At 33.3% G+C, this 26,197-nt stretch overlaps 1 protein-coding gene across 1 annotated transcript; it reads right to left on the bottom strand.

Moving 5' to 3' along the window:
- Positions 1 to 384: 384 nt before the first annotated feature.
- Positions 385 to 3,634, bottom strand: LOC145271375 (uncharacterized). The gene is made up of 2 exons (XM_080126919.1): positions 3,145 to 3,634; positions 385 to 446 (listed from the first exon to the last, which is right to left on the bottom strand). The coding sequence occupies exons 1-2, from the start codon at positions 3,632 to 3,634 to the stop codon at positions 385 to 387; spliced, it is 552 nt and encodes a 183-aa protein (XP_079983045.1).
- Between the last annotated feature and the right edge of the window lie 22,563 nt (positions 3,635 to 26,197).

Raw genomic sequence — 26,197 nt, 5'->3', positions numbered from 1 at the left:
AATTGAAACGATCAACACTGGCGAGTTAGAATTCTACATACCTATTGTTATAAAGTACCAATTTATGTTTTACATATCACTCCACAACGTTGCTGCAGAATCCAGACAGGTGAAAGAGTCTCAAGAAACTGAAAAACTATTTAGTACTCTTAAATAAAATAACATGCATAAAGAAATCCTTAGTACCAAGAAATAAGCAAGAAATAAGCAAGGAAAAGAAAGATACATTTGTTGATATTGTGTCGATTGGTGAATTTGTTCATTCATTATGTGTGAAAGTCAATTGAAAACAGTATCTTTGTCAAAGAAATAGCATGAAGATTCTCAGAGACTTTTCCTTCCTCGTTCCCTTCCCCTCTGGTGGAAGGAAACTTTCACAGTGGCTCAGAAGGTGGGTTGAGCACATTTCCCACAAAGGTGGGATGGGTAAATTTCTGTTTGACTGACTGCCGAATATAAAAAGGCAATTGGGTAAATTTCTTTTATTTGGTTGACTGGAGGGCCCGGGAAAGCTTCCCTCTCCCCATTTTTTTTTTTTTTTTTGTGTAAGGGATGATTTGCTTTTTTTTTTACCCCTCGATATAGGGCGGTGACAGTCATCCGACCAACAAAGGGGATGAGGCAGGGAGCGTTCTCTCTCCTGTCTTAGAGAGGGGGTAGTTTTCTTTTTAAGTATGCCCGGAGGGGAGTTGGGCAACCTCCCCGCACTTTGGGAGGAGTCAGGACCTTATTCGCACAGAAGAAATTTCGGAAAAGTGTAAACCTGTGTTTATCAGACCGGCTGGCTATACCTATTGATCTCTTTATCTTTTTTAAGTTTTGCTGTGTGTTGACACCTATAAAAAGGCTCTTTTAGCTTCCCAGGCTGTATACCCTTTCTTGACCATTTATGTTTAATAGTTTTCCTTGCTCCTTCCCTGCCCCAGAATGGGAGGGAAGCCTTCTTTCCATGGAGGATGGGGCTTTCTTTTATGGTTATGTGGGGGAGCCTTACCTCTACCACTCTTAAAGGGTGTAGTTCTTTTTTGTAAGGTTGACATACTTTCAGATATTTCTTGAGTTTTTAACAGTAAATTTATCTTGTCCAATGTATTCATTGTCATGGCATGATGGATATTGTATCAGATTTTCAACCTTTAGTTTGTGGGTTCGATTCCTGACTGCATTGTACAGTTAATTTTAAGACTCCCTCGCACATGTATGTAACGCAAAGGGTTTTTCCATGGCGCATTTCGCATTCTTTTCCTTCTGGGAAACGTTTTGTAATCATGTTGTTTATATATTTTTACTGCTGGGAAAAGTTTATTCTTATAATCTGTGGAACAAAGAATCAATCAGACTGTCTGTGTGTGTCGGTGTATATAAGAAGGTGATTTTAGATCCCCAGGGGCTATACCATGTGTTGACCATGCATTTTTAAGTATTTTTCTTTCTACTTCCCTTCCCCTCTGGTGGGAGGAAACTTTTGTTTTATGGTGGCTCAGAAGGTGGGCTGAGCACTCTCCCCACAAAGGTGGGATAGGTAAATTTTTTTTTTATTTGGCTGACTGGAGTGCAGGCTGCGCACTCCCCCAAACGTGGGAGCCGGGGAACTTCTCCCAGAAGGGGGCTCTGGAAGGCTTCCCTCTACCCATATTTTTTTTTTGTGTAAGGTTGATCTCTTTCTGGAGGGAGTAAGCGGAACTGAGAGAGAGGGGGGGGACGGGAGACCAACCATACAAAAGGAGATCCCTCTTTTAGTTGAAAAAGAAGGCTCTCTGGCGTCCCCTCCCGCTTCTGAGAGGAGAAGTTTCCCCGGCTCCCACTTTGGGGGTGGGGGAGTGCTTAGCCCACCCCCAAGGCAAATAGTCTGACTGTCTGCCATATATAAAAAGGCGATTTTAGCTTGTCAGGCGGTATGCCCTGCGTTAACTATTTTTCCTCCACCTGTTGACCTTCCCTCCATGAAGGAGGGAGCCGTGCTACGCAGATTAGGGAAGGGCTGAAGGGGTGATTTGCTTTTTTTTATCCCTCGCTATAGGGAGGTGACAGTCATCCGACCAACGAAGGAGATGGGGCAGGGAGCCTTCTCTCTCCTGCCTTATGGAGGGGGTAGTTTTCTTTTTAAGTGTACCCAGAGGGGAGTTGGGCAACCTCCCTGCACTTGGTGGGGAATCAGGACTTTATTCGCATGGAGGAAATGCAGACCTGAAGTGAATTTCGGTGTAGTGTACAACTGTATTTATGAGACCGGCTGGCTATAGCTATTGATCTCTTTATCTTTTTAAGTTTCGCCGTGTGTTGATGCGTATAAAAAGACTCTTCTAGCTTCCAAGGGTGTATACCCTTCGTTGACAATTTATGTTTAAGAGTTTTCCTTGCTCCTTCCCTGCCCCAGAATGGGAGGGGAGCTCTTTCCCCCTGTAGGGCGGGGGGCTTTCTTTTTTGGTTATGTGGGGGAGCCTTACCTCTACCCCACTTTAGGTGGTAGTTCTTTTTTGTAAATTTGACATACTTTCAGATATTTCTTGAGTTTTTAACATTAAATTTATCTTGTCCAATGTATTCATTGCCATGGCATGATGGATACTGTACCAGATTTTTAAACTTTAGTTTGTGGGTTCCATTCATGACTATTTCTAGTTTCGTTTCCTTTTAATTTCATTTTTGTCCAATCCAATCTGAAGGAGGATGGTGGTATACCCTGCTTTGTACAGTTATTTTTAAGACTCCCTCCCACATGTATGTAACGCAAAGGGTTTTTTCCATGGCGCATTTCACATTCTTTTCCTTCTGGGCAAAGTTTCGTAATCATCTTTATATATTTTTCCTTCAGGGAAAAGTTTCGTAATCATGTTGTTTATATATTTATGCTTCATCTTAATGCTTCAGAATATACAATATTTTTGGGTTTTTTATCTGGTGGCAGAATGAAGAGTCCATCAGGGTGTCCAACTCTTGATAGGCCACCATATAGCTGTCCATGAGAAAATACTGGTTTTGACAGGTTGAGCCCAACAACTTTTAGTGACTGTCCTTGAGATTTGTTTATTGTCATTGCAAAACATAGCTTGACAGGAAATTGCAGCCTTTCAAACTCAAATGGCAATTCTTGTGGTCTCACTGGGATTATGGGAATGAAGCAGTGTACTCCTGCATACTTACCTGACATAATTGTTGCTTCCAGTACGTGAGGCATCATATTCTTTATGGTGAGCCTTGTGCCATTGCAGAGTTTCGGTGGATCAAGATTGCGAAGTAACATTATTGGTGCTCCAAGTTTTAGAAACAGACTATGTGGAGGCGTTCCTGGTGGTTCAAGACTATTAAGAAACTCAGTCGGATAATTTGTTACTTCGTCCTGTGAACAGATTGTATCAACTGAATTGTATAATATGATTTCTCCAGGTAATCTATTCAACAGCCTGCTATTTATTTCATTTACAGATTCATTCTTTGCTGCTAAAATTGCACAGCTACTTAGCCTATTGATATCCGTATGAAAATTATGAAGATCTGGAAAAATTCTCATTATAAATTCCTCTTCTGTTTGAATCTGGTTATAGGAGTCCTTGTCCAGAAGTCCATTACCCACTTGCAAAAGTTGAGTGGCAAAGTCATCAACAGCAGCATCAGCATGTAAATGTACTCGCATGTTTAGTGTTAAACTCATTGTTTTAATATGATGCCATAAATAGGAGTTTTTGAGACATGCATTCATTTGATCAGCTCTGGTTCCTCGAGGAACAATAGGAAGGGTTTGTCTGAAATCACCAGCAAAAACCAAAGTCACTCCATACATTGTTTGTGTGTTATCTTTTAGGTCCTGTAGTGTAGAATCTACTGCTTCCATAGCTTTTTTGTGACTCATTGTTGCTTCATCCCAGATTATTAATTTACAGTTTTGCAGTAGTTTAGCCTTTGCTAAATCTTTTTTAATATTACACAATGGTTTTTTCCTGTCGAGTAAGGTCCAATGGGAGAGAAAACATAGAGTGAGCAGTTCTACCACCATCCAAAAGTGTTGAGTTTTTATTATTTCGAAAAGTTCTGGATCAGTAGTTTCATTTGGCAGTTCAGCCGAAATTATTTTGTCTATATCATCAGCATTAATATTATCTTTACACCAAATCAGGGTGTGAGAGTGCGGAAGGCCTCTCTTTTGCCAGTCAATCGTAGTTATATAAGCACTAAGTTCACCAAAAATTCGTCCTTCTTTGAGAAGCCAGAGGAGTTTCTTTTGTTTTTCATGGAACACTCGAGCAATCAAATCATGGCGATCCTTGGCTTTTTGATGTGGAAAAAGTTCATTAGTAATTTCACTCCACTTTGGATTACATGTGAATGTGATGAAAAGATCAGCTCTACCAAATTTTCTTAGATAAGTCATTGTATCTTGAGTCCGTTGTTGCATATATCGTGGTCCTCCTGTATAACTGGAAGGCAAGATAACTCGTTGTCCAATATTTCTCGGGTCACGATCACAATTCATAGCATCTTGCAGATGGATATATTCATCCACCCTTAATTTTTTTTTGATTTTTTCGTATGAAGTGTAATCTTTCAGTTTCTATTTTTGCATACATATCCACCATGAACTGACTGGTCACTTCTTTCATAGATAATACATGATTGCATCCGTCTCGCACCATAAAATGAAATGCATAAAAACACTTAGATGTTACAGATCGAGTTGTATTGAGACCTGTTTGTGGATTCCTCTGCCACAGCTGAAAATGATATCAATCTTGTCCATTCCAGAACATAATTGGGTATTGGAGTGCATTATAAGCTCTATGAGTTTCTGAAATACGATGCAGTTGTCCACTTCTTAATTGCAAAACAATGTCCCTGTAATCATGTTGTTCACCCACCATTATGATTGCAACTTCATCGGCCGTAGGTGCATTGTATCTCCGTGCATGTTCTGATGGTGGACGTTTGTCTGCTTTGATGATGACCTTATGATTACGACTATGTTGCATCTGTTCAATTGCATATTTCAAAATTCCAACATATTTATGGTGTTGGTGAAGCATGGTGGAGAAACTATTTAATTTTATTGTAAATATTAATATTGTGAAAGTCTTTAAACTGTCGAAAATGATTTTTAATTATGTATGTTTTAAGGATATTTAAGAAAGTTTACTGTTAAAGCCGCAAACATGGAAACAAAATAAGTAAATATAAAGTGTGCATACTTTGTTAATAGGAGGTAAATCATGGGAAAAAAAGAGGTTAGTGGTTACGTGATAATAATTTCTAATTGTTAGCGAACACCGTAAGTTTGGAAAAAGGTGTTATAAATAAAAGAAACTATTTTATTTTATTTTATTTTAAATATTAATATTGTGAAAGCCTTTAAACTGTCGAAAATGATTTTTAATTATGTATGTTTTAAGAATATTTAAGAAAGTTTACTGTTAAAGTAGCAAACATGGTAACAAAATAAGTAAATATAAAGTGTGCATACTTTTTTAATAGGAGGTAAAGCATGGGAAAATAAAGAGGTTAGTGGTTACGTGGTAATAATTTCTAATTGTTAGCGAACACTCGTAAGTTTGGGAGAAGGTGTTATAAATAAAAGAAACTATTTTATTTTATTTTAAGTATGAATATTGTGAAAGCCTTTAAACTGTCGAAAATGATTTTTAATTATGTATGTTTTAAGAATATTTAAGAAAGTTTACTGTTAAAGCCGCAAACATGGAAACAAAATAAGTAAATATAAAGTGTGCATACTTTTATAATAGGAGGTAAAGCCTGGGAAAATAAAGAGGTTAGTGGTTACGTGGTAATAATACGAAAATGATTTTTTTCGATCAAAACTTCTAATTGTTAGCGAACACCGTAAGTTAGGAAAAAGGTGTTATAAATAAAAGAAACTATTTTATTTTATTTTATTTTAAATATTAATATTGTAAAAGCCTTTAAACTGTCGAAAATGATTTTTAATTATGTATGTTTTAAGAATATTTAAGAAAGTTTACTGTTAAAGCAGCAAACATGGAAACAAAATAAGTAAATATAAAGTGTGCATACTTTTATAATAGGAGGTAAAGCATGGGAAAAAAGAGGTTAGTGGTTACGTGGTAATAATACGTAAATGATTTTTTTCGATTAGAACTTCTAATTGTTAGCGAACACCGTAAGATTGGAAAAAGGTGTTATAAATAAAAAAAACTATACGAAATAGTAATAAAAACACATCGAATATATGTCAACCTATGTCATGGTAACATATATTGAGCGAGTTTGTAACAGTATTTTATCAGGTTTTGTATTTATAACATATTTTCCCACACTTACCGTGTTAAATAGAGAATAAGACGCCATCTTGAATGTTTACATCGCTAAACGCTGTGTGGTTTTCGAGGAAAATAAACATATTACATTGAATGTAAACACGAAAAATACATCCAGTTTGGTAGAAAAGTAATTTATCTTGCCTTTGATAACATTTATTTTTCTTTTGACAACTTTTTCGAATCTATGTTTACATTAATAGAAACAAAAAAAATCAATTCGATGTGCACGCGGCATCCTCCCCCACACAAAAGCGGTTCCTCTTCCCCCCCACACACAGTTTAACAGTGGTATGACGTCAAGAGAAAGAGGGTGAGAAAAATACGTGAAAAATCAAATCAAAATAAAATCAAAAACACACCAACTGGTTTTCGATAGAAAGAGGGTGATAGAGAAAGAGGGTGATAGAGAAAGTGTGAGAGAGAAGAGAAAGTGAGAGAGAGAGAGAGAGAGAAGAGAAAGTGAGAGAGAGAGAGAGAGAGAGAGAGAGAAGAGAAGAGAAAGATGTAAGTGGTCACGTGGTAATTATACAATATAGGTAAAATGGCTGTTTGGTTTTTAGCTTTAAAAATATAACGATGTTATTTTTTTAGCGAAGAAATTTTTAAGTTGAAATTTTTTTATCGCTTTTCATTATTTTTTAACATTTTTCGTTAAAACTGTCGTATAAATACTATTTTTAACCAGTTAATCACGATGGAAAAATTGTCATAATGTTTAACAATATATATAACGAAGATGAAGAGAAATTTCAAATCTGTCGGTGAAGAAAGTTGTTATTTACATTTGTTCGCCATTACTGGATGTTGAAGTCACGTGATATGACTAAGCGTTTTTTTCTACGTATGAATTACATTGGATCATTCAAGAATTATGTAGTGTGAGAGAGAGAGAGAGAGAGAAGAGAAAGTGAGAGAGAGAGAGAGAGAGAAGAGAAAGTGAGAGAGAGAGAGAGAGAGAGAGAGAAGAGAAGAGAAAGATGTAAGTGGTCACGTGGTAATTATACAATATAGGTAAAATGGCTGTTTGGTTTTTAGCTTTAAAAATATAACGATGTTATTTTTTTAGCGAAGAAATTTTTAAGTTGAAATTTTTTTATCGCTTTTCATTATTTTTTAACATTTTTCGTTAAAACTGTCGTATAAATACTATTTTTAACCAGTTAATCACGATGGAAAAATTGTCATAATGTTTAACAATATATATAACGAAGAAGAAGAGAAATTTCAAATCTGTCGGTGAAGAAAGTTGTTATTTACATTTGTTCTCCATTACTGGATGTTGACGTCACGTCACGTGATATGACTAAGCGTTTTTTTTCTACGTATGAATTACATTGGATCATTCAAGAATTACGTAATAAAAACCATTACAATGACAGTTTTTTTTGGGCCCCCCTTGAAGATAACTGATACGTTGACCCCCTTCTAGTGGTTCGTTTGACGTAAAATTTCGATATTTGTCATCCGGGTGATCAAGGTGCAATATGATACCAAATTTGTCAACTCTGGTTCCGTCTTTCAAAAGTTTTAGCGTTACAAACAAACATACCTACACACAGACGTTTGGCTTTTATATATATAGACTAGCAGGGCTACCCGGCGTTGCTCGGGACCGTATAAACAATGAAAAAACAAAAGCAGATATTGAACATATGTTTTATTCTTAGGGGAGAGGAATCTTTCATCTCTATGTATTATTTGTTTTATCTACCCCCGGACTGGTATTGTTTATGTTCATGAGGACAGGCTTAGGCGCCCCCCCCAAAAAAAAGGGTTGGAGCCAGGGAACTTCTCCTCCCAGAAGGGGGAGGGGGGCCCGGGAAGGCTTCTCTTCCCATATTTTTTGTTTTGTGTAAGGTTGATCTCTTTCCAAAGGGAGTAAGAGGATATCCCTCTCTTAGGAGGAGACCGAAGGCTCCCTGGGCCTCCCATCCTCCTTCTGAGAAAAGTTCCCCGGCTTCCACATTCATTGCTCAGCCCGCCGTCCAGGCAATCAGAGTCTGATTGTCTGCCGTATATAAAAAGGCGATTTTAGCTTGTCAGGCGGTATGCGCTGCGTAGACCATTTTTCTTCCACCTGTTGACCTTCCCTCCCTGTCATACAATACGCTTAAACAGGATATTTTAATTTATGCAGATTCCATATAGACTTTTAGTTTCCCAGGGTGTATACCCTCCGTTGACCATTTATGTTTAAGAGTTTTCCTTGCCCCTTCTCTGCCCCAGAATGGGAAGGGAGCTCTTTCCCACTGTATGGGGGGGGGGGCTTTCTTTTATGGTTATGTGGGGAGCCTTACCTTTACCCCCCTTAAGGTGGTAGGTCTTTTTTGTAAAATTGTTAGTCAAATGTTGATCAAATATTATAAGTTTTTGTGATATGCATGAAACATGTGCAGAATATGATCTGCTCTCATGCTGAAAGCAAGTAGAGAAACATTGTGAAAAAATGATGTAAACCTAAGCTAAGCAAACGACCAGTCAATGGAAATGTTTATTATAATGTATCAACAATAACACATTATCATAGTTATTTGGTGCTTATACGAAACAGGTATCAGGGATTGTCACCAGTGATTTTATTTATGTTAACAGTGCATGTCACTACAAATAATGATGGTAGCGAAATTAAGTTTTGTTTATTCTACCTAATATAAAGTATATACACAAAACAAAGTAAACATCTGCTGAATTTGATATTAAGCAGCAAAATATTTCAAAACATAAAAATGTGAAACATAACATGAATACTCTCCATTGTCACTTGAAAACATTGGTCTTGGTAGGCAGTTTATTAGATGCTCAAATAGTGGTCTTGGTATGGTGTGCTTAATATTATTGTATGCAAAATTTAAAAACACAAAAGAGGGTACAATCAATATTGAAAAAGTAACATCTGTCACAGAAAATAGTAATTTATAAATATCAAAAGGAATATTATTCTGTACTTAAAATGTTAAACTTACTGTTAACAATAATTTAAAATGGTGATCAGGATGAGTCCAACAACTTAGTCCTTGAGCTTTCTTATTGGTCATAGTAAAAAGAAATTGTAGTCTTTCAAGTTTGTTGGTCGCATTGGGATTCTTGGAATGTATCAACAGATTCCTGCATATGAATCTTTGTTAATTTCACACAATACAAAATATATATACAAAACAAAGTAAAGCATAGTATAGGGTTAGTTGTGTCCTCTAATTATCAACCAACTATTGCTAAAAAGAGAAAAGCACTGGAAATGTTTCTTATAATGTATCAATATTGAATTGTTCTCATGAAACACAAATCGAAATAGTGATAGTTATTTGGCGCTTATAAGAAACAGGTATCAGGGATTTTGGTGTATCAGATGTTTTTACAGTGAACTTAACTTTCAAGAAACAAATTGGTATGCAATGACATAGGCTAAGAATCTTAGACAAAATATATTCAAATGAAAAAAAATGTTGAACACTTATAACTTTGTATGGACTCTCAAAAACATTTGTAAAAAATGTGTAAACAAATGTAAAAAAAAATGATCCGCTCTACTTGATGACATCAAGCATAGTAATATTTTAGTGAAGAAAATATGAAATTGATGTTCAGTGATTAGTTTGGATGAATGAGAAAATGTAATTGTTTGATGCATAAAAATAACTCATTTGCTGTATTTGATATTAAGCAGCAAAATATAGTGATTTGAATATTAAGGAAAACATCAAATCAGATTATATAAAAAAAAAGATGAAATTAGAAAATATATATTTTCTGTTTATGAGTTTTGCCAATCAAAATTTTGTGGCAGAAATTGGGTGATTACCATGCAATTTTATTTTGATAAAATTCTTAAATTATTTCAATGTTTATTATAATTTCTTATTAGTGACTTGTTATCATCAAAATCCGCCCCAAAGAGTGTCCTTTCTTTTATTAGGTATCAGAATAGGTATCCAGATTTCTACTTCTATACAAATGTGATATTTCGGATCTGTAGATAAACAATTTGTTGCATATATAAGCTGAGAATTGTTCTCTCTCATTCTCTCTCTCACACACCCACACATTCTCACTTTTATAGATATAATAGATAAATTATGCTAGATATATTTCCATGTGTCTGAATAATCTATATACAAATTTTCAAATCTGTAGATAAAAAATTTGTTGAGTATATAGGTTGAGAATTGTTCTCTCTCTCTCTCTCTCCTCTCACGCATGCTCACTTTTATAGATATAATAGATAGATTATGCTAGATATATTTCCATATGTCTGAATACACTATATAAAAATTTTCTAATCTGTAGATAAAAATTTGTTGAATATAAAGGGTGAGAATTGTTCTTACTCTCTCTCTCTCACACACAGACATATTCTCACTTTTATAGACATAATAGATAGATTATGCTAGATATATTTCCATATATCTGAATACCCTATATACAAATTATCTAATCTGTAGATAAAAAATTTGTTGATTATATAGGTTGAGAATTGCTCTCTCTCTCACAGACACACACATTTTCACTTTTGTAGATATAATAGATAGATTATGCTAGATATATTTCCATATGTATGAATACCCTTTATAACAAATTTAAAATCTGTAGATAAAAAATTTGTTGAATATATAGGTTAAGAATTGTTCTCTCTCTCTCTCTCTACCTCACACACACCCACACACACAAACATTCTGACTTTTATAGATATAATAGATAGATTATGCTAGATATATTCCATATGTCTGAATACCCTATATACAAATTTTCTAATCTGTAGATAAAAAATTTGTTGAATATTTTCAACCCTTATCCTCGAGTGGCGTCTGGGCCTTGATAAGTAGTAATGCGTATTTAGCAAAATATAAATATATATATATATAACAAATTTACTGAATTTCCATTACTAACGATTACTGTATTGTCCAATTGACTACTGCGCTTTTCAACCCTTATCCTCGAGTGGCCTCTGGGCCTTGAGAAGTAGTAATTACTAACGATTACTATATTGACCAATGGACTACTGCACTTTTTAACCCTTATCCTCGGGTGGCCTCTGGGCCTTATTGTCCAATTGACTACTGTGGACTTTTTAACTCTTATGCTCGAGTGGCCTCTGGGCCTTGATAAGTGGAAATGACCAAGTAACAAAAAATAGGTATATAACAAATTTACTGAATTTCCATTACTAACGATTACTATATTGTCCAATTGACTACTGTGCACTTTTCAATCCTTATCCTCGAGTGGCCTCTGGGCCTTGATAAATGGTAATGCGTATGTAACAAAATATACATATATATAACAAATTTACTGAATTTCCATTACTAACGATTACTATATTGTCCAATTGACTACTGCACTTTTAAACGCTTATCCTCGAGTGGCCTCTGGGCCTTGATAAGTGGTAATACCATCGAGTGGCCTCTGGGCCTTAATAAGTGGTTGTGCCTAAGTAACAAAAAATAGGTATATTACAAATATCCCGCATTTCCATTACAACCGACTACTACGGTGCACTTTTCAATCCTTATCCTCGAGTGGCCTGTGGGCTTTGATAAGTGGTAATGCGTATTTAACAAAATATTAATATATATATAACAAATTTACTGAATTTCCATTACTAACAATTACTATATTTTGTCCAATTGACTACTGCACTTTTCAACACTTATCCTCTAGTGGCCTCTGGGCCTTGATAAGTGGTAATGCCTATCTAAACAAAATATAAATATATATATAACAAATTTCCCGACTTTCCATTACTAACGATTACTATGTTGTCCAATTAACTACTGCCATTTTCAACCCTTATCCTCGGGTGGCCTCTGGGCCTTATTGTCCAATTGACTACTGTGCACATTTAACTCTTATCCTCGAGATGTATCTGGGCCTTGATAAGTGGAAATGCCTAAGTAACAAAAAAATAGATATATAACAAATTTCCCAAATTTGACTACTGTGCACTTTTCAACTCTTATCCTCGAGTGGCCTCTGGGCCTTGATAAGTGGTCATATATATTTTTTACAAAATAAAAAAAAAGGTTGGAGTCGCTGAATAACTCATCCTCCCGTTAAAGCGGTTCCATCCTCTTTCCCCAATTTGACTACTGTGCACTTTTCAACTCTCGTCCTCGAGTGGACTATGGGCCTTGATAAGTGGTAATACATATTTTATGAAAAATATATATATATATATATATATATATATATATATATAACAAAATAGGTTGGAGTTGCTGAATAACTCATCCTCCTGTTAAAGCGGTTCCATCCTCTTTCCCAAATTTGACTACTGTGGACTTTTTAACTCTCATCCTCGAGTGGCCTATGGGCCTTGATAAGTGGTAATACATATTTTTTTATAAATATATATATATATATACCAAAACAGGTGTGAGTCGCTGAATAATTCATCCTTCTATTAAAGCGATTAAATCCTCTTTCCCAAATTTGACTACTGTGCACTTTTAAACTCTCATCCTCGTGTGGCCTATGGGCCTTGATAAGTGGTAATATATAGTTTGTACAAAATATATATATATATATATATATATATATATAACAAAATAGGTTGGAGTCGCTGAATCACTCATCCTCCCGTTAAAGCGGTTCCATCCTCTTTCCCGAATTTGACTAATGTGCACTTTTCAACTCTTATCCTCGAGTAGCCTATGGGCCTTGATAAGTGGTAATATATTTTTGTTATAAATATATATATATATATATATATATATATATAAAAAATAGGTTGGAGTCGCTGAATAACTCATCCTCCCGTTAAAGCGGTTCCATCCTCTTTCCCGAATTTTACTACTATGCACTTTTCAACTCTCATCCTCGAGTGGCCTATTGTCCTTGATAAGTGGTAATATATATTTTTTAATAAAAGTATATATATATATATATATATAAAAAAATAGGTTGGAGTTGCTGAATAACTCATCCTCCCGTTAAAGCGGTTCCATCCTCTTTACCGTATTTTTTATACAGTGCACTATTCAACTCTCATCCTCGAGTGGCCTATTGTCCTTGATAAGTGGTAATATATATTTTTTAATAAATATAGATATAAATATATATATAAAAAAACAGGTTGGAGTCGCTGAATAACTCATCCTCCCGTGAAAGCGGTTCCATCCTCTTTCCCGAATTTGACTACTGTGCACTTTTCAACTCTAATCCTCGAGTGTCCTATGGGCCTTGATAAGTAGTAATATATATTTTTTACAAAAATATATACATACATATATATAACAAAATAGGTTGGAGTCACTGAATAATTCATCCTCCTCTTAAAGCGGTTCCATCATCTTTGCCGAATTTGACTACTGTGCACTTTTAAACTCTCATCCTCGTGTGGCCTATGGGCCTTGATAAGTGGTAATATATATTTAAAAATAAATATAGATATAAATATATATATACCAAAATAGGTTGGAGTCGCTGAATAACTCATCCTCCCGTTAAAGCGGTTCCATCCTCTTTCCCAGATTTGACTGCTGTGCACTTTTCAACTCTAATCCTCGAGTGTCCTATGGGCCTTGATAAGTAGTAATATATATTTTTTACAAAAATATATACATACATATATGTAACAAAATAGGTTGGAGTCACTGAATAATTCATCCTCCTCTTAAAGCGGTTCCGTCATCTTTGCCGAATTTGACTACTGTGCACTTTTAAACTTTCATCCTCGAGTGGCCTATAGGCCTTGATAAGTGGTAATAGTTTGTACAATAGTTTGTACAATATATATATCTATATATATATATTACAAAATAGGTAAGAGAGAGAGAAGAGGGTGAGAGAGAGAGAAGAGAAAGAGGTAGAGAGAGAAGAGGGTGAGAGAGAGCAGAGAAGAGGGTGAGAGAGAGCAGAGAAAGAGGGTGAGAGAGAAAGAGGGTGAGAGAAGTGAAAGAGGTAGAGAGAGAAGAGGGTAAGAGAGAAAGAGGGTGAGAGAGAGAAGAGGGTGAGAGAGAGAGAGGTAGTGAGAGAGAGAGATAAGAGAAAGAGGTAGAGAGAGAGAGAAGAGGGTAAGACAGAGAGAGAGAGGGGTAGTGAGAGAGAGAGATAAGAGAAAGAGGTAGAGAGAGAGAGAGAAGAGGGTGAGGGAGAAAGAAGAGGGTGAGAGAGAGCAGAGGGAGAGAGAGAGAAGAGAAATAGGTAGAGAGAGAGAGATGAAGGTGAGAGAGAGCAGGGAAAGAGGGTGATAGAGAAGAGAAAGAGGTAGAGAGAGAGAGAGAGAGAGAAGGGTGAGAGAGAGCAGAAAAAGAGGGTGAGAGAGAGAGAAAGAGGGTCAGAGAGAGAGAGAAGAGAAAAAGGTGTACACAGAGAGTGAGAGAGAGAAGAGGGTAAGAGAGAGAGAGAGAAGAGGTTGAGAGAGAGAGAGAGATAAGAGAAAGAGGTAGAGAGAGAGAAGCGGGTGAGAGAGAGAAGAGGGTGCGAGAGAGAAGAGAAAGAGGTAGAGAGAGAGAAGCGGGTGAGAGAGAGAGAAGAGGGTGCGAGAGAGAAGAGAAAAAGGTAGAGAGAGAGAAGAGGGTGAGAGAGAGAGAAAGAGGATGAGAGAGAGAAGAGAAAGAGAGAGAGAGAAGAGGGTGATAGAGAAAGAGAGTGAGAGAGAGAAGAGAAAGAGAGAGAGAGAGAGAGAAAGAGGGTGAGAGAAGAGGGTAAATGTGCATCTTTTTTTATAGTAGGTAATGCTTGGGAGACTGTGCACATTGCCTCCTCCCCCCTCCCCCCTGGAGTCGCTGAATAACTCATCCTCCCGTTAAAGCGGTTCCATCCTCTTTCCCAGATTTGACTGCTGTGCACTTTTCAACTCTAATCCTCGAGTGTCCTATGGGCCTTGATAAGTAGTAATATATATTTTTTACAAAAATATATACATACATATATGTAACAAAATAGGTTGGAGTCACTGAATAATTCATCCTCCTCTTAAAGCGGTTCCGTCATCTTTGCCGAATTTGACTACTGTGCACTTTTAAACTTTCATCCTCGAGTGGCCTATAGGCCTTGATAAGTGGTAATAGTTTGTACAATAGTTTGTACAATATATATATCTATATATATATATTACAAAATAGGTAAGAGAGAGAGAAGAGGGTGAGAGAGAGAGAAGAGAAAGAGGTAGAGAGAGAAGAGGGTGAGAGAGAGCAGAGAAGAGGGTGAGAGAGAGCAGAGAAAGAGGGTGAGAGAGAAAGAGGGTGAGAGAAGTGAAAGAGGTAGAGAGAGAAGAGGGTAAGAGAGAAAGAGGGTGAGAGAGAGAAGAGGGTGAGAGAGAGAGAGGTAGTGAGAGAGAGAGATAAGAGAAAGAGGTAGAGAGAGAGAGAAGAGGGTAAGACAGAGAGAGAGAGGGGTAGTGAGAGAGAGAGATAAGAGAAAGAGGTAGAGAGAGAGAGAGAAGAGGGTGAGGGAGAAAGAAGAGGGTGAGAGAGAGCAGAGGGAGAGAGAGAGAAGAGAAATAGGTAGAGAGAGAGAGATGAAGGTGAGAGAGAGCAGGGAAAGAGGGTGATAGAGAAGAGAAAGAGGTAGAGAGAGAGAGAGAGAGAAGGGTGAGAGAGAGCAGAAAAAGAGGGTGAGAGAGAGAGAAAGAGGGTCAGAGAGAGAGAGAAGAGAAAAAGGTGTACACAGAGAGTGAGAGAGAGAAGAGGGTAAGAGAGAGAGAGAGAAGAGGTTGAGAGAGAGAGAGAGATAAGAGAAAGAGGTAGAGAGAGAGAAGCGGGTGAGAGAGAGAAGAGGGTGCGAGAGAGAAGAGAAAGAGGTAGAGAGAGAGAAGCGGGTGAGAGAGAGAGAAGAGGGTGCGAGAGAGAAGAGAAAAAGGTAGAGAGAGAGAAGAGGGTGAGAGAGAGAGAAAGAGGATGAGAGAGAGAAGAGAAAGAGAGAGAGAGAAGAGGGTGATAGAGAAAGAGAGTGAGAGAGAGAAGAGAAAGAGAGAGAGAGAGAGAGAGAAAGAGGGTGAGAGAAGAGGGTAAATGTGCATCTTTTTTTATAGTAGGTAATGCTTGGGAGACTGTGCACATTGCCTCCTCCCCCCTCCCCCCTATAAACGCGGTTCCATTCATAAGAAAACAAACTCGTATAAAAGTAATTTTCGTGTATTTAAGCGGCCTTATACTGATAGCCACCCCTCCCCCTTCCAGTTTAACAGAGTTAGGAGGTAAAAACAAAATGGCTAAAGCCTTGTTTACATGGTAAACTATAGCAAAGAGCATAGTCATCTTTCTTCGCCGGTAAAAAACTTCAAGCAAAAATAAAAACATTTTCCCTACGTCAATTTTTATGTAATTTTGGGATTCTTCTTTTTGAAGTGCGATAAATCCGTTGGTAATAACGGTTCGACTCTTAAACTAATATTTAACTGTGTTATAGTATCAATGATACTCCTCGCAGGCAGCTTTAATGTACGTCAGAGGCTCAGCGTAGCCGACATTTTACTGAGCTGACGTCACGTCACGTGACAGCTAATGAATAATGTTAAAATGACAGGTTTTTTGGGGGGCCCCCCTGGGAGAAAAATGATCAGTTAACCCCCTTCTAGTTGTCCGTTTGACGTGAAATTTCGATATTTGTCATCCGGGTGATCAAGGTGCAATATGATACCAAATTTGTCAACTCTGGTTCCGTCTTTCAAAAGTTTTAGCGTTACAAACAAACATACATACATACATACATACATACATACATACACACCGATTTTTGCCTTTTATATATATAGAAGAAGATAATGACAGGTTTTTGGAGGGCCCCCCTTGAAGAAAACTGATCAGTTGACCTACTTTTAGTGATCCGTTTGACGTGAAATTTCGTTATTTGTCATCCGGGTGATGGGGCTTCAAAATGATAGCAAATTTGTCAAGTTTGGTTGTGTCTGTCAAAAGTTTAAGCGTTACATACAAACCTACATACACACAGATGTTTGGGATTTGGGGCCCCCCTTGAAGAAAACTGATCAGTTGACCCACTTTTAGTGGTCCGTTTGACGTGAAATTTCGATATTTGTCATCCGGGTGATGGGGCTTCAATATGATACCACATTTGTCAACTCTGGTTGTGTCTGTCAAAAGTTTTAGCGTTACAAACAAACATACATACACACAGACGTTTGAGATTTATATATACAGAAGACTAGCAGGGCTACCCGGCGTTGCTCGGGACCGTATAAACAATGAAAAAACAAAAGCAGATATTGAATATATGTTTTATTCTTAGGGGACAGGAATCTTTCATCTCTATGTATTATTTGTTTTATCTACCCTAGGACTGGTATTGTTCATGTTTTATCCCTAGCATAGGTAATTTACAGCATGTATATGAAATTGTTTTACCTTAGGGAGAAGAGAACAGGTAATATACAACATAATGTGTCTATATTACATCCCTGGCAACGCCTAGAAACCAGCTAGAACATGTATTTCAGTCAATGTTTATTACATCCTGGGCTATTCCGGGAAACCAGCTAATCTCTATTTAGTGACTTGACCACCAAAATACCTCCCTAAGTGTGTCCTTTCTTTTGAACTTATTAGATATAGGTATCTAGAAATGTGTGTGAAATTTTGTTGAATGCATTGTTCACTATGATTTTCTTATTGTTCTACACAATATCAACTGCAGCGAAATAAAACAGTAAACTTAGTGTAGTGTTAGAATAAAGAGCAAAGGAAAAAATTAGAATCATATTCTGTAATTGCAAATCTAAATTTGCTAGCGTGTACCAGTATTTGCCAGGTTGTGGAAATTTGGAATTTATAACGTATGTAGTGGCCTTTTCCTAGATACCTATTGCTAAAAATTATACTTTCATTTTGTTAGAAACATCTCTCTCCGGATGCCCTGTATCATCCAAAATAAAAACAAATATTTTATAATTGTTTCAGTACATTGCTACACATTGTGAAATTTGTTGACGTTTGTAAAAAAAAAAATCATGAATGTGCTTATATTCCAAAAAAGAAAATATCAGTGCACAGTATTGAAAGTGTTCGAGATTCAAAAGTCTGTAACATTTCTACTAACTTCATAAGATGTCATGTGAGAAACTGAATTGAATATCAAGACATTATCTGAAGCGTTTTTATTTTGGTGTAACATATGTGTTTACAGTGAACCTTAACTTTTAATAAACAGCTTGGTATGCAATGACATACGCTAAGAATCTTAGACAAAATATATATAAATTGGAAAAATGTGTGAACAAATGAAAAAAAAAAATGATCTGCTCCACTTGATGACATCAAGCACAGTAATATTTTAGCGAAGAAACTATGAAATTGATGTTCAGTGATTAGTTTGGATGAATGAGAAAATGTAATTGTTTGATGCATAAAAAATAACTCATTTGCTGTATTTGATATTAAGCAGCAAAATATAGTGATTTGAATATTTAGGAAAACATCAAACCAGATTATGTAAAAAAAAAAAAAAAAAGATGAAATTAGAACATATATATTTTCTGTTTATGAGTTTTGCCAATCAAAATTTTGTGGCAGAAATTGGGTGATTACCATGTAATTTTTTTTTTTGTTAAAATTCTTAAATTATTTGAATGTTTATTATAATTTCTAATTAGTGACTTGTTATCATCAAAATCCGCCCCAAAGAGTGTCCTTTCTTTTATTAGGTATCAGAATAGGTATTTCTATCTATATTAGCACTTATCAAGGCCAATAGGCAACTCGAGGATGAGAGTTCAAACGCGCACAGTAGTCAAATTTAGGAAAGAGGATGGAACAACTTTCTCTTCTGCCTCTCTCTCACCCTGTTTCTCTTCTCTCTATATTAGCACTTATCAAGTCCATTGAAAACAAATCGTTGGTCAAAGAAATATAATGAAAATTCTCAGAGTGAAAAAAAAAATGGGATTTTTACAAATCTGGTTTCCAAGTAATAGGAAACATATACAGCTTCATTTTAAAGACAAAATGTAAACTGTACTAATTGTAATGAGAATGTTGAAGGAAATTGGCAAAAAATTGTTAGTCAAATGTTGATCAAATATTATAAGTTTGTGTGATATGCATGAAACGTGTAGAATATGATCTGCTCTCATGCTGAAAGCAAGTAGAGAAACATTGTGAAAAAATGATGTAAAGCTAAGCTAAGCAAACGACCAGTGAATGGAAATGTTTATTATAATGTATCAAGATTAACATATCATGAAAAAGCAAATCGAAATAGTGATAGTTATTTGGTGCTTATACGAAACAGGTATCAAAGATTGTCACCAGTGATTTTATTTATGTTAACAGTGCATGTCACTACAAATAATGATGGTAGCGAAATTAAGTTTTGTTAATTCTACCCAATATAAAATATATACGCAAAACAAAGTAAACAAAGTTACGGGTTAGTTAATGATAAGTTTAGGTTCGAGAAATAAGCAAAGGAAAAGAAAAAAAAGGTACATGTGTTTTTATTGTGTAAAATGTTAGTCTGTAAATATTTCAAACTATCAACACTGGTATGTGTAAATCCTAGATACCTATTGTCATAAAGTACCACTTCTTGTTTGATATATCACTCTACATGTTCCCTGCAGCATCTCAGAGAGGTAAATGAGTGTCCACAAAATGAAATAAAACATAGTACTGGAAATAAAATAAAATAAGAATATGTCTGAAAAGAAATAAATGCTGTTTACTATATAAAAAGTTGTTTTCAAGTGTCAAATGGAATTGAATCTTATACAATGTTGGTGGATTATGAAATTGCATGAATGAAATAACATTATAAATATCAAAAGAAATATTGTTCTGTACTTAAAATGTTAAACTTACTGTTAACAATACTTTAAAATATTGATAAGGAGGAGTCCAACAACTTAGTCCTTGAGCTTTCTTATTGGTCATAGTAAAAAGAAATTGTAGTCTTTCCAGTTTGTTGGTCGCATTGGGATTCTTGGAATGAATCAGCAGATTCCTGCATATGAATTTTTGTTAATTCCACACAATACAAAATATAAATACAAAACAAAGTAAAGCAAAGTATAGGGTTAGTTAAGTCCTCTGATTAGTAACCAACTATATGTATTGCTAAAAAGAGAAAAAGCACTGGAAATGTTTCTTATAATGTATCAATATTGAATTGTTCTCATGAAACACAAATCGAAATAGTGATAGTTATTTGGCGCTTATAAGAAACAGGTATCAGGGATTTTGGTGTATCAGATGTTTTTACAGTGAACTTAACTTTCAAGAAACAAATTGGTATGCAATGACATAGGCTAAGAATCTTAGACAAAATATATTCAAATGAAAAAAAATGTTGAATACTTATAACGTTGTATGGACTCTCAAAAACATTTGTAAAAAATGTGTAAACAAATGAAAAAAAAAAAAATGATCCGCTCCACTTGATGACATCAAGCACAGTGATATTTTAATGAAGAAAATATGAAAATGATTTTCAGTTATTAATTTGGATGAATATGAGAAAATGTAATTGTTTAATGCATAAAAAAAGAACTCATCTGCTGCATTTGATATTAAGCAGCAAAATACAGTGATTTGAATCTTTAGGAAAACATCAAACCAGATTATGTAAAAAAAAAAAAAAAAAAAAAAAAAAAAGATGCAATTAGAAAATATATATTTTATGTTTATGAGTTTTGCCAATCAAAATTTTGTGGGAGAAATTGGGTGATTAGCATGTAATTTTATTTTGGTAAAATTCTTAAATTATTTGAATGTTTATTATAATGTCTAATTAGTGACTTGTTATCATCAAAATCCGCCCCAAAGAGTGTCCTTTCTTTTATTAAGGTATCAGAATAGGTATCCAGATTTCTACTCTATACAAATGTGTTATTGTAGTACAGTAAATGTCAAATTGTTTTTCAAGTATTAGTTTGTAATGTTTCTACTGACTTCATCAGATGTCATGTAAGAAACTGAATTCTATTTAAGACTTTATCTGAAGTGTTTTTATTTTGGTAGATCATGTGTGATTAAACTGTAGTAATTGCGCTGAAAGCATGTTAACTACAAATGACAAAAGTTAAATCAATTTCTGATTCAGATACACAATATAAACTAAAGGAAATTAAATTTGCAAAATAAAAGAAAAATGTAGTTATGGGTTAGTTTGGAGTTATAATAAAAAGCCAACAAAACGGTTAGTTTGTATTGTGTAGATTGTTCATTTCTGATAGTATTGAGAGTGGTCAATGAAAATCTTAATTTCTGACAAAATACTGAACGTTTCTTGGATACCCATTCGTAAAAAGTACCTTTTTTACAAAAAAAAAAAAAAAAAAAAACACTCCCCGGATCACCTTCACCACCTTAAAAAAAAAAAAAAAAAAAAAACTTTATTCTTCAAAAAATGTGCACATTGTTAGTGTAAAAAGCAGATCCGTACCACTTGATGAAATCAAGCACAGTAATATTTTATTAAAGAAAATATGAATTTTATTTTCAGTAATTAGTTTGAATGAATATCAGAAAATGTAATTGTTTGATGCATAAGAAAGAACTGACTGCTTCTAATTTCGTTTCCTTTTAATTTCATTTTGTCCAATCCAATCTGAAGGATGCGGGTGGTATACCCTGCGTTGTACAGTTATTTTTAAGACTCTCTCCAACATGTATGTAACACAAAGGGTTTTTCCATGGCGCATTTCGCATTCTGTTCCTTCTGGGAAAAGTTTCGTAATCATGTCTGAATGATAAGTCAGAATTGTTAATGTTGGCTCAGTGTTTTATTCTTATAATCTGTTGAACAAAGAATCAATCAGACTGTCTGTGTGTGTCGGTGTATATGAGAAGTTTATTTTAGATCCCCAGGGGTTAGACCGTGTGTGGACCATGTATTTTTAAGAATTTTCCTTTCTCGTTCCCTTCCCATCTTGAGGGAAGGAAACATTTTTTTTTATGGTGGCTCAGAAGGTTTGCTGAGCACTCTTCCCACAAAGGTGGGATGGGTAAATTTTTTTTTTATTTGGTTGACTGGAGGGCGGGCTGAGCACTCCCAAAAAGGTAGGAGGGCTTAGCCCGCCCTCAAGGCAAATAGTCTGACTGTCTGCCTTATATAAAAAGGCGATTTTAGCTGGTCAGGCGGTATGACCTGCGTTGACTATTTTTCCTCCACCTGTTGACCTTCCCTCCCTGTAAGAGGGAGCCGTGCTACTCAGATTAGGGAAGTGCTGAAGGGGTGATTTGTTTTTTTTTTACCCCTCGCTATAGGGAGGTGGCAGTCATCCAACCAAAGAAGGGGATCAAGCAGGGAGCATTCTCTCTCCTGCATTAGGGAGGGGGTTCTTTTCTTTTTAAGTGTGCCCGTTTTAATAATAAACACATTTTATTATTTTAAATATAAATATTTATTTTTAATAATAAACACATTTTATTTTAATATTAATATTTATTTTTAATAATAAACACATTTTATTATTTTAAATATAAATATTTATTTGTAATAATAAACACATTTCATTTTAAATATTAATATTTATTTATAATAATAAACACATTTTATTCTACTTTAAATATTAATATTTATTTTTAATAATAAAAACATATTTATTTGAATATTAATATTTATTTTTAATAATAAACACATTTTATTATTTTAAATATAAATATTTATTTGTAATAATAAACACATTTCATTTTAAATATTAATATTTATTTATAATAATAAACACATTTTATTCTACTTTAAATATTAATATTTATTTTTAATAATAAAAACATATTTATTTGAATATTAATATTTATTTTTAATAATAAACACATTTTTATTTTAATATTAATATTTATTTTTAATAATGAACACATTTTATTATTTTAAATACTATTATTTATTTTTAATAATAAACACATTTTATTTTATTTTTAATATTAATATTTATTTTTAATAATAAACACCTTTTATTATTTTAAATGTTAATATTCATTTTTAATAATAAACACTTATTATTTTATTTTAAATATTAATATTTATTTTTAATAATAAACACGTTATTTTATTTTAAATATTAATATTTATTTTTAATAATAAACACATTTTATTATTTTAAGTATTAATATATATTTTTAATAATAAACACATTTTATTATTTTAAATATTAATATATATTTTTAATAATAAACACATTTTATTATTTTAAATATTAATATATATTTTTAATAATCAACACATTTTATTATTTTAAATATTAATATTTATTTTTAATAATAAACATTGTATAATTTTAAATAGTAATATTTATATTCATTAATAAACACATTTTATTTTATATTAAATATTAATATTTATTTTTATTAATGAACACATATTATTATTTTAAATATTAATAATTATTTTTAATAATAAACACATGTATTTTATTTCAATATGCATAAACATTAACGTTGTAATGTAAAAAGAAAATGCTATTAAAAATTATAAAAAAAGGTAAAAAAAAAAAAATTCCGAAAACATGGAAACAAAATATTTTTACCCAAAAAGTATTAGCATATGAGTTAAATAAATAACTGTTGCCAGAAGTATTTGTAATAAAGTGTATTGTAAAATTCCAAAAATATTAGCATATGAAATAAATAAATAAATGTTATTAAGTTCTATAAATAAAAAGAAAGCAGTCAATATAACTCCTCGAAAAATGTAATTCAAGCCCTAATTTTTTTTTCAAATAAAGGAGCAAGGACCAAGGTTCCATAAAAAAAAGAAAAAACAAATAATGTGGTTTAAAAAAAAAGGTTTTAAACTTCATTAATTATTTACTATCGGGTTACTAAATTAAGTATTTACTTTTTAATAGACACTTAAAAATTGGGATGGGGGGGTCGTGAATTTAAAAAAAAAACGATAGTCTAAAATATTATATTCGATTTATTGGAAAGAACATAAAATTTCACATTGACCCTGTAAATATAGTAAAAATAGAATCAATAGAAAAATTTTGATAGATTTTAAAAATTAAAAAATTGAAAAATATTGTGTTCGGAAAATTCATTACTGTTTAAAAAAAAAAATATTTGGGTTTGTATGACTGTACACATAGATTCCAAAAAGTTGTCAAAAGACAAATATCTAACAAATAAATGTTAGCAAAGGCAAGATAAGTTACTTTTCTATCCAACTGGATATATTTTTTGTGTTTGTATTCAATGTAACATATTTATTCAGCTCGAAAAACATACAGTGTTTAGCGATGTAATCGAAAAATGCCACCCGTTGTTTACAAAGCCATTTGCCGGAAGTGATGTTTTATCTAAGGATGATCAAAACCGTATAGAATGAACCTTTTTTTTATATAAGTTTTATTCAAACAGGCTTTATTTGAACTTAATGGACTTTTTTTTGTATTTATTAACTGTTTTATTCTTTTTCTCAAACAAAAATAGAATTTTTATATTGCCATATTATGGACTGTTTTTCGAACATCGAAATTTTAAAATTAGTTTTATTTAAAAAAAAAAAAAAAAGACGGTGTTGTTTTTTTAATTGAATTCTAAACTTTATTTGAATTTTTTAACATTCAAGCCCTAATTTTTTTTTCAAATAAAGGAGCAAGGACCAAGGATCCATAAAAAAAAAAGAAAAAACAAATAACGTGGTTTAAAAAAAAGGTTTTAAACTTCATTAATTATTTACTATCGGGTTACTAAATTAAGTATTTACTTTTTAATAGACACTTAAAAATTGGGATGGGGGGGGGGTCGTGAATTAAAAAAAAAACGATAGTCTAAAATATTATATTAGATTTATTGGAAAGAACATAAAATTTCACATTGCCCCTGTAAATATAGTAAAAATAGAATCAATAGAAAAATTTTGATAGATTTTAAAAATTAAAAAATTGAAAAATATTGAGTTCTGAAAATCCATTACTGTTTAAAAAAAAAAAAATTTGGGTTTGTATGACTGTACACATAGATTCCCAGAAGTTGTCAAAAGACAAATATATAACAAATAAATGTTATCAAAGGCAAGATAAGTTACTTTTCTATCCAACTGGATATATTTTTTGTGTTTTTATTCAATGTAACATATTTATTCAGCTCGAAAACATACAGTGTTTACCGATGTATTCGAAAAATGCCACCCGTTGTTTACAAAGCCATTTGCCGGAAGTGACGTTTTATCTAAGGATGAATAGAATGAACCTTTTTTTTATATAAGTTTTATTCAAACAGGCTTTATTTGAACTTAATGGACTTTTTTTGTATTTATTAACTGTTTTATTCTTTTTATCAAACAAAAATAGAATTTTTATATTGACATATTATGGACTCTTTTTCGAACATCGAAATTTTAAAATTAGTTTTATTAAAAAAAAAAAAAAAAGACGGTGTTGTTTTTTTAATTGAATTCTAAACTTTATTTGAATTTTTCAACAAACTTTTACATCGAAATTTTAAAATTAGTTTTATTAAAAAAAAAAAAAAAAGACGGTGTTGTTTTTTTAATTGAATTCTAAACTTTATTTGAATTTTTCAACATTCAAGCCCTCAAGGACCAAGGTTCCATAAAAAAAAAAGAAAAAACGAATAACGTGGTTTAAAAAAAAGGTTTTAAACTTCATTAATTATTTACTATCGGGTTACTAAATTAAGTATTTACTTTTTAATAGACACTTAAAAATTGGAATGGGGGGGGGGTTCGTGAATTTTAAAAAAAAACGATAGTCTAAAATATTATATTCGATTTATTGGAAAGAACATAAAATTTCACATTGACCTTGTAAATATAGTAAAAATAGAATCAATAGAAAAATTTTGATAGATTTTAAAAATTAAAAAATTGAAAAATATTGAGTTCGGAAAATTCGTTACTGTTTAAAAAAAAAATATTTGGGTTTGTATGACTGTACACAAAAAGTTGTCAAAAGACAAATATATAACAAATAAATGTTAGCAAAGGCAAGATAATTTACTTTTCTATCCAACTGGATATATTTTTTGTGTTTTTATTCAATGTAACAT

The sequence above is a fragment of the Euprymna scolopes genome, chromosome 4 (assembly GCF_053919585.1).
Source record: "Euprymna scolopes isolate OS-2025 chromosome 4, ASM5391958v1, whole genome shotgun sequence".
NCBI lineage: Eukaryota > Metazoa > Mollusca > Cephalopoda > Sepiida > Sepiolidae > Euprymna > Euprymna scolopes.
The sequence above is the reverse complement of the archived record's forward strand: the minus strand, read 5'-3'. Positions and strand labels throughout refer to the sequence as shown.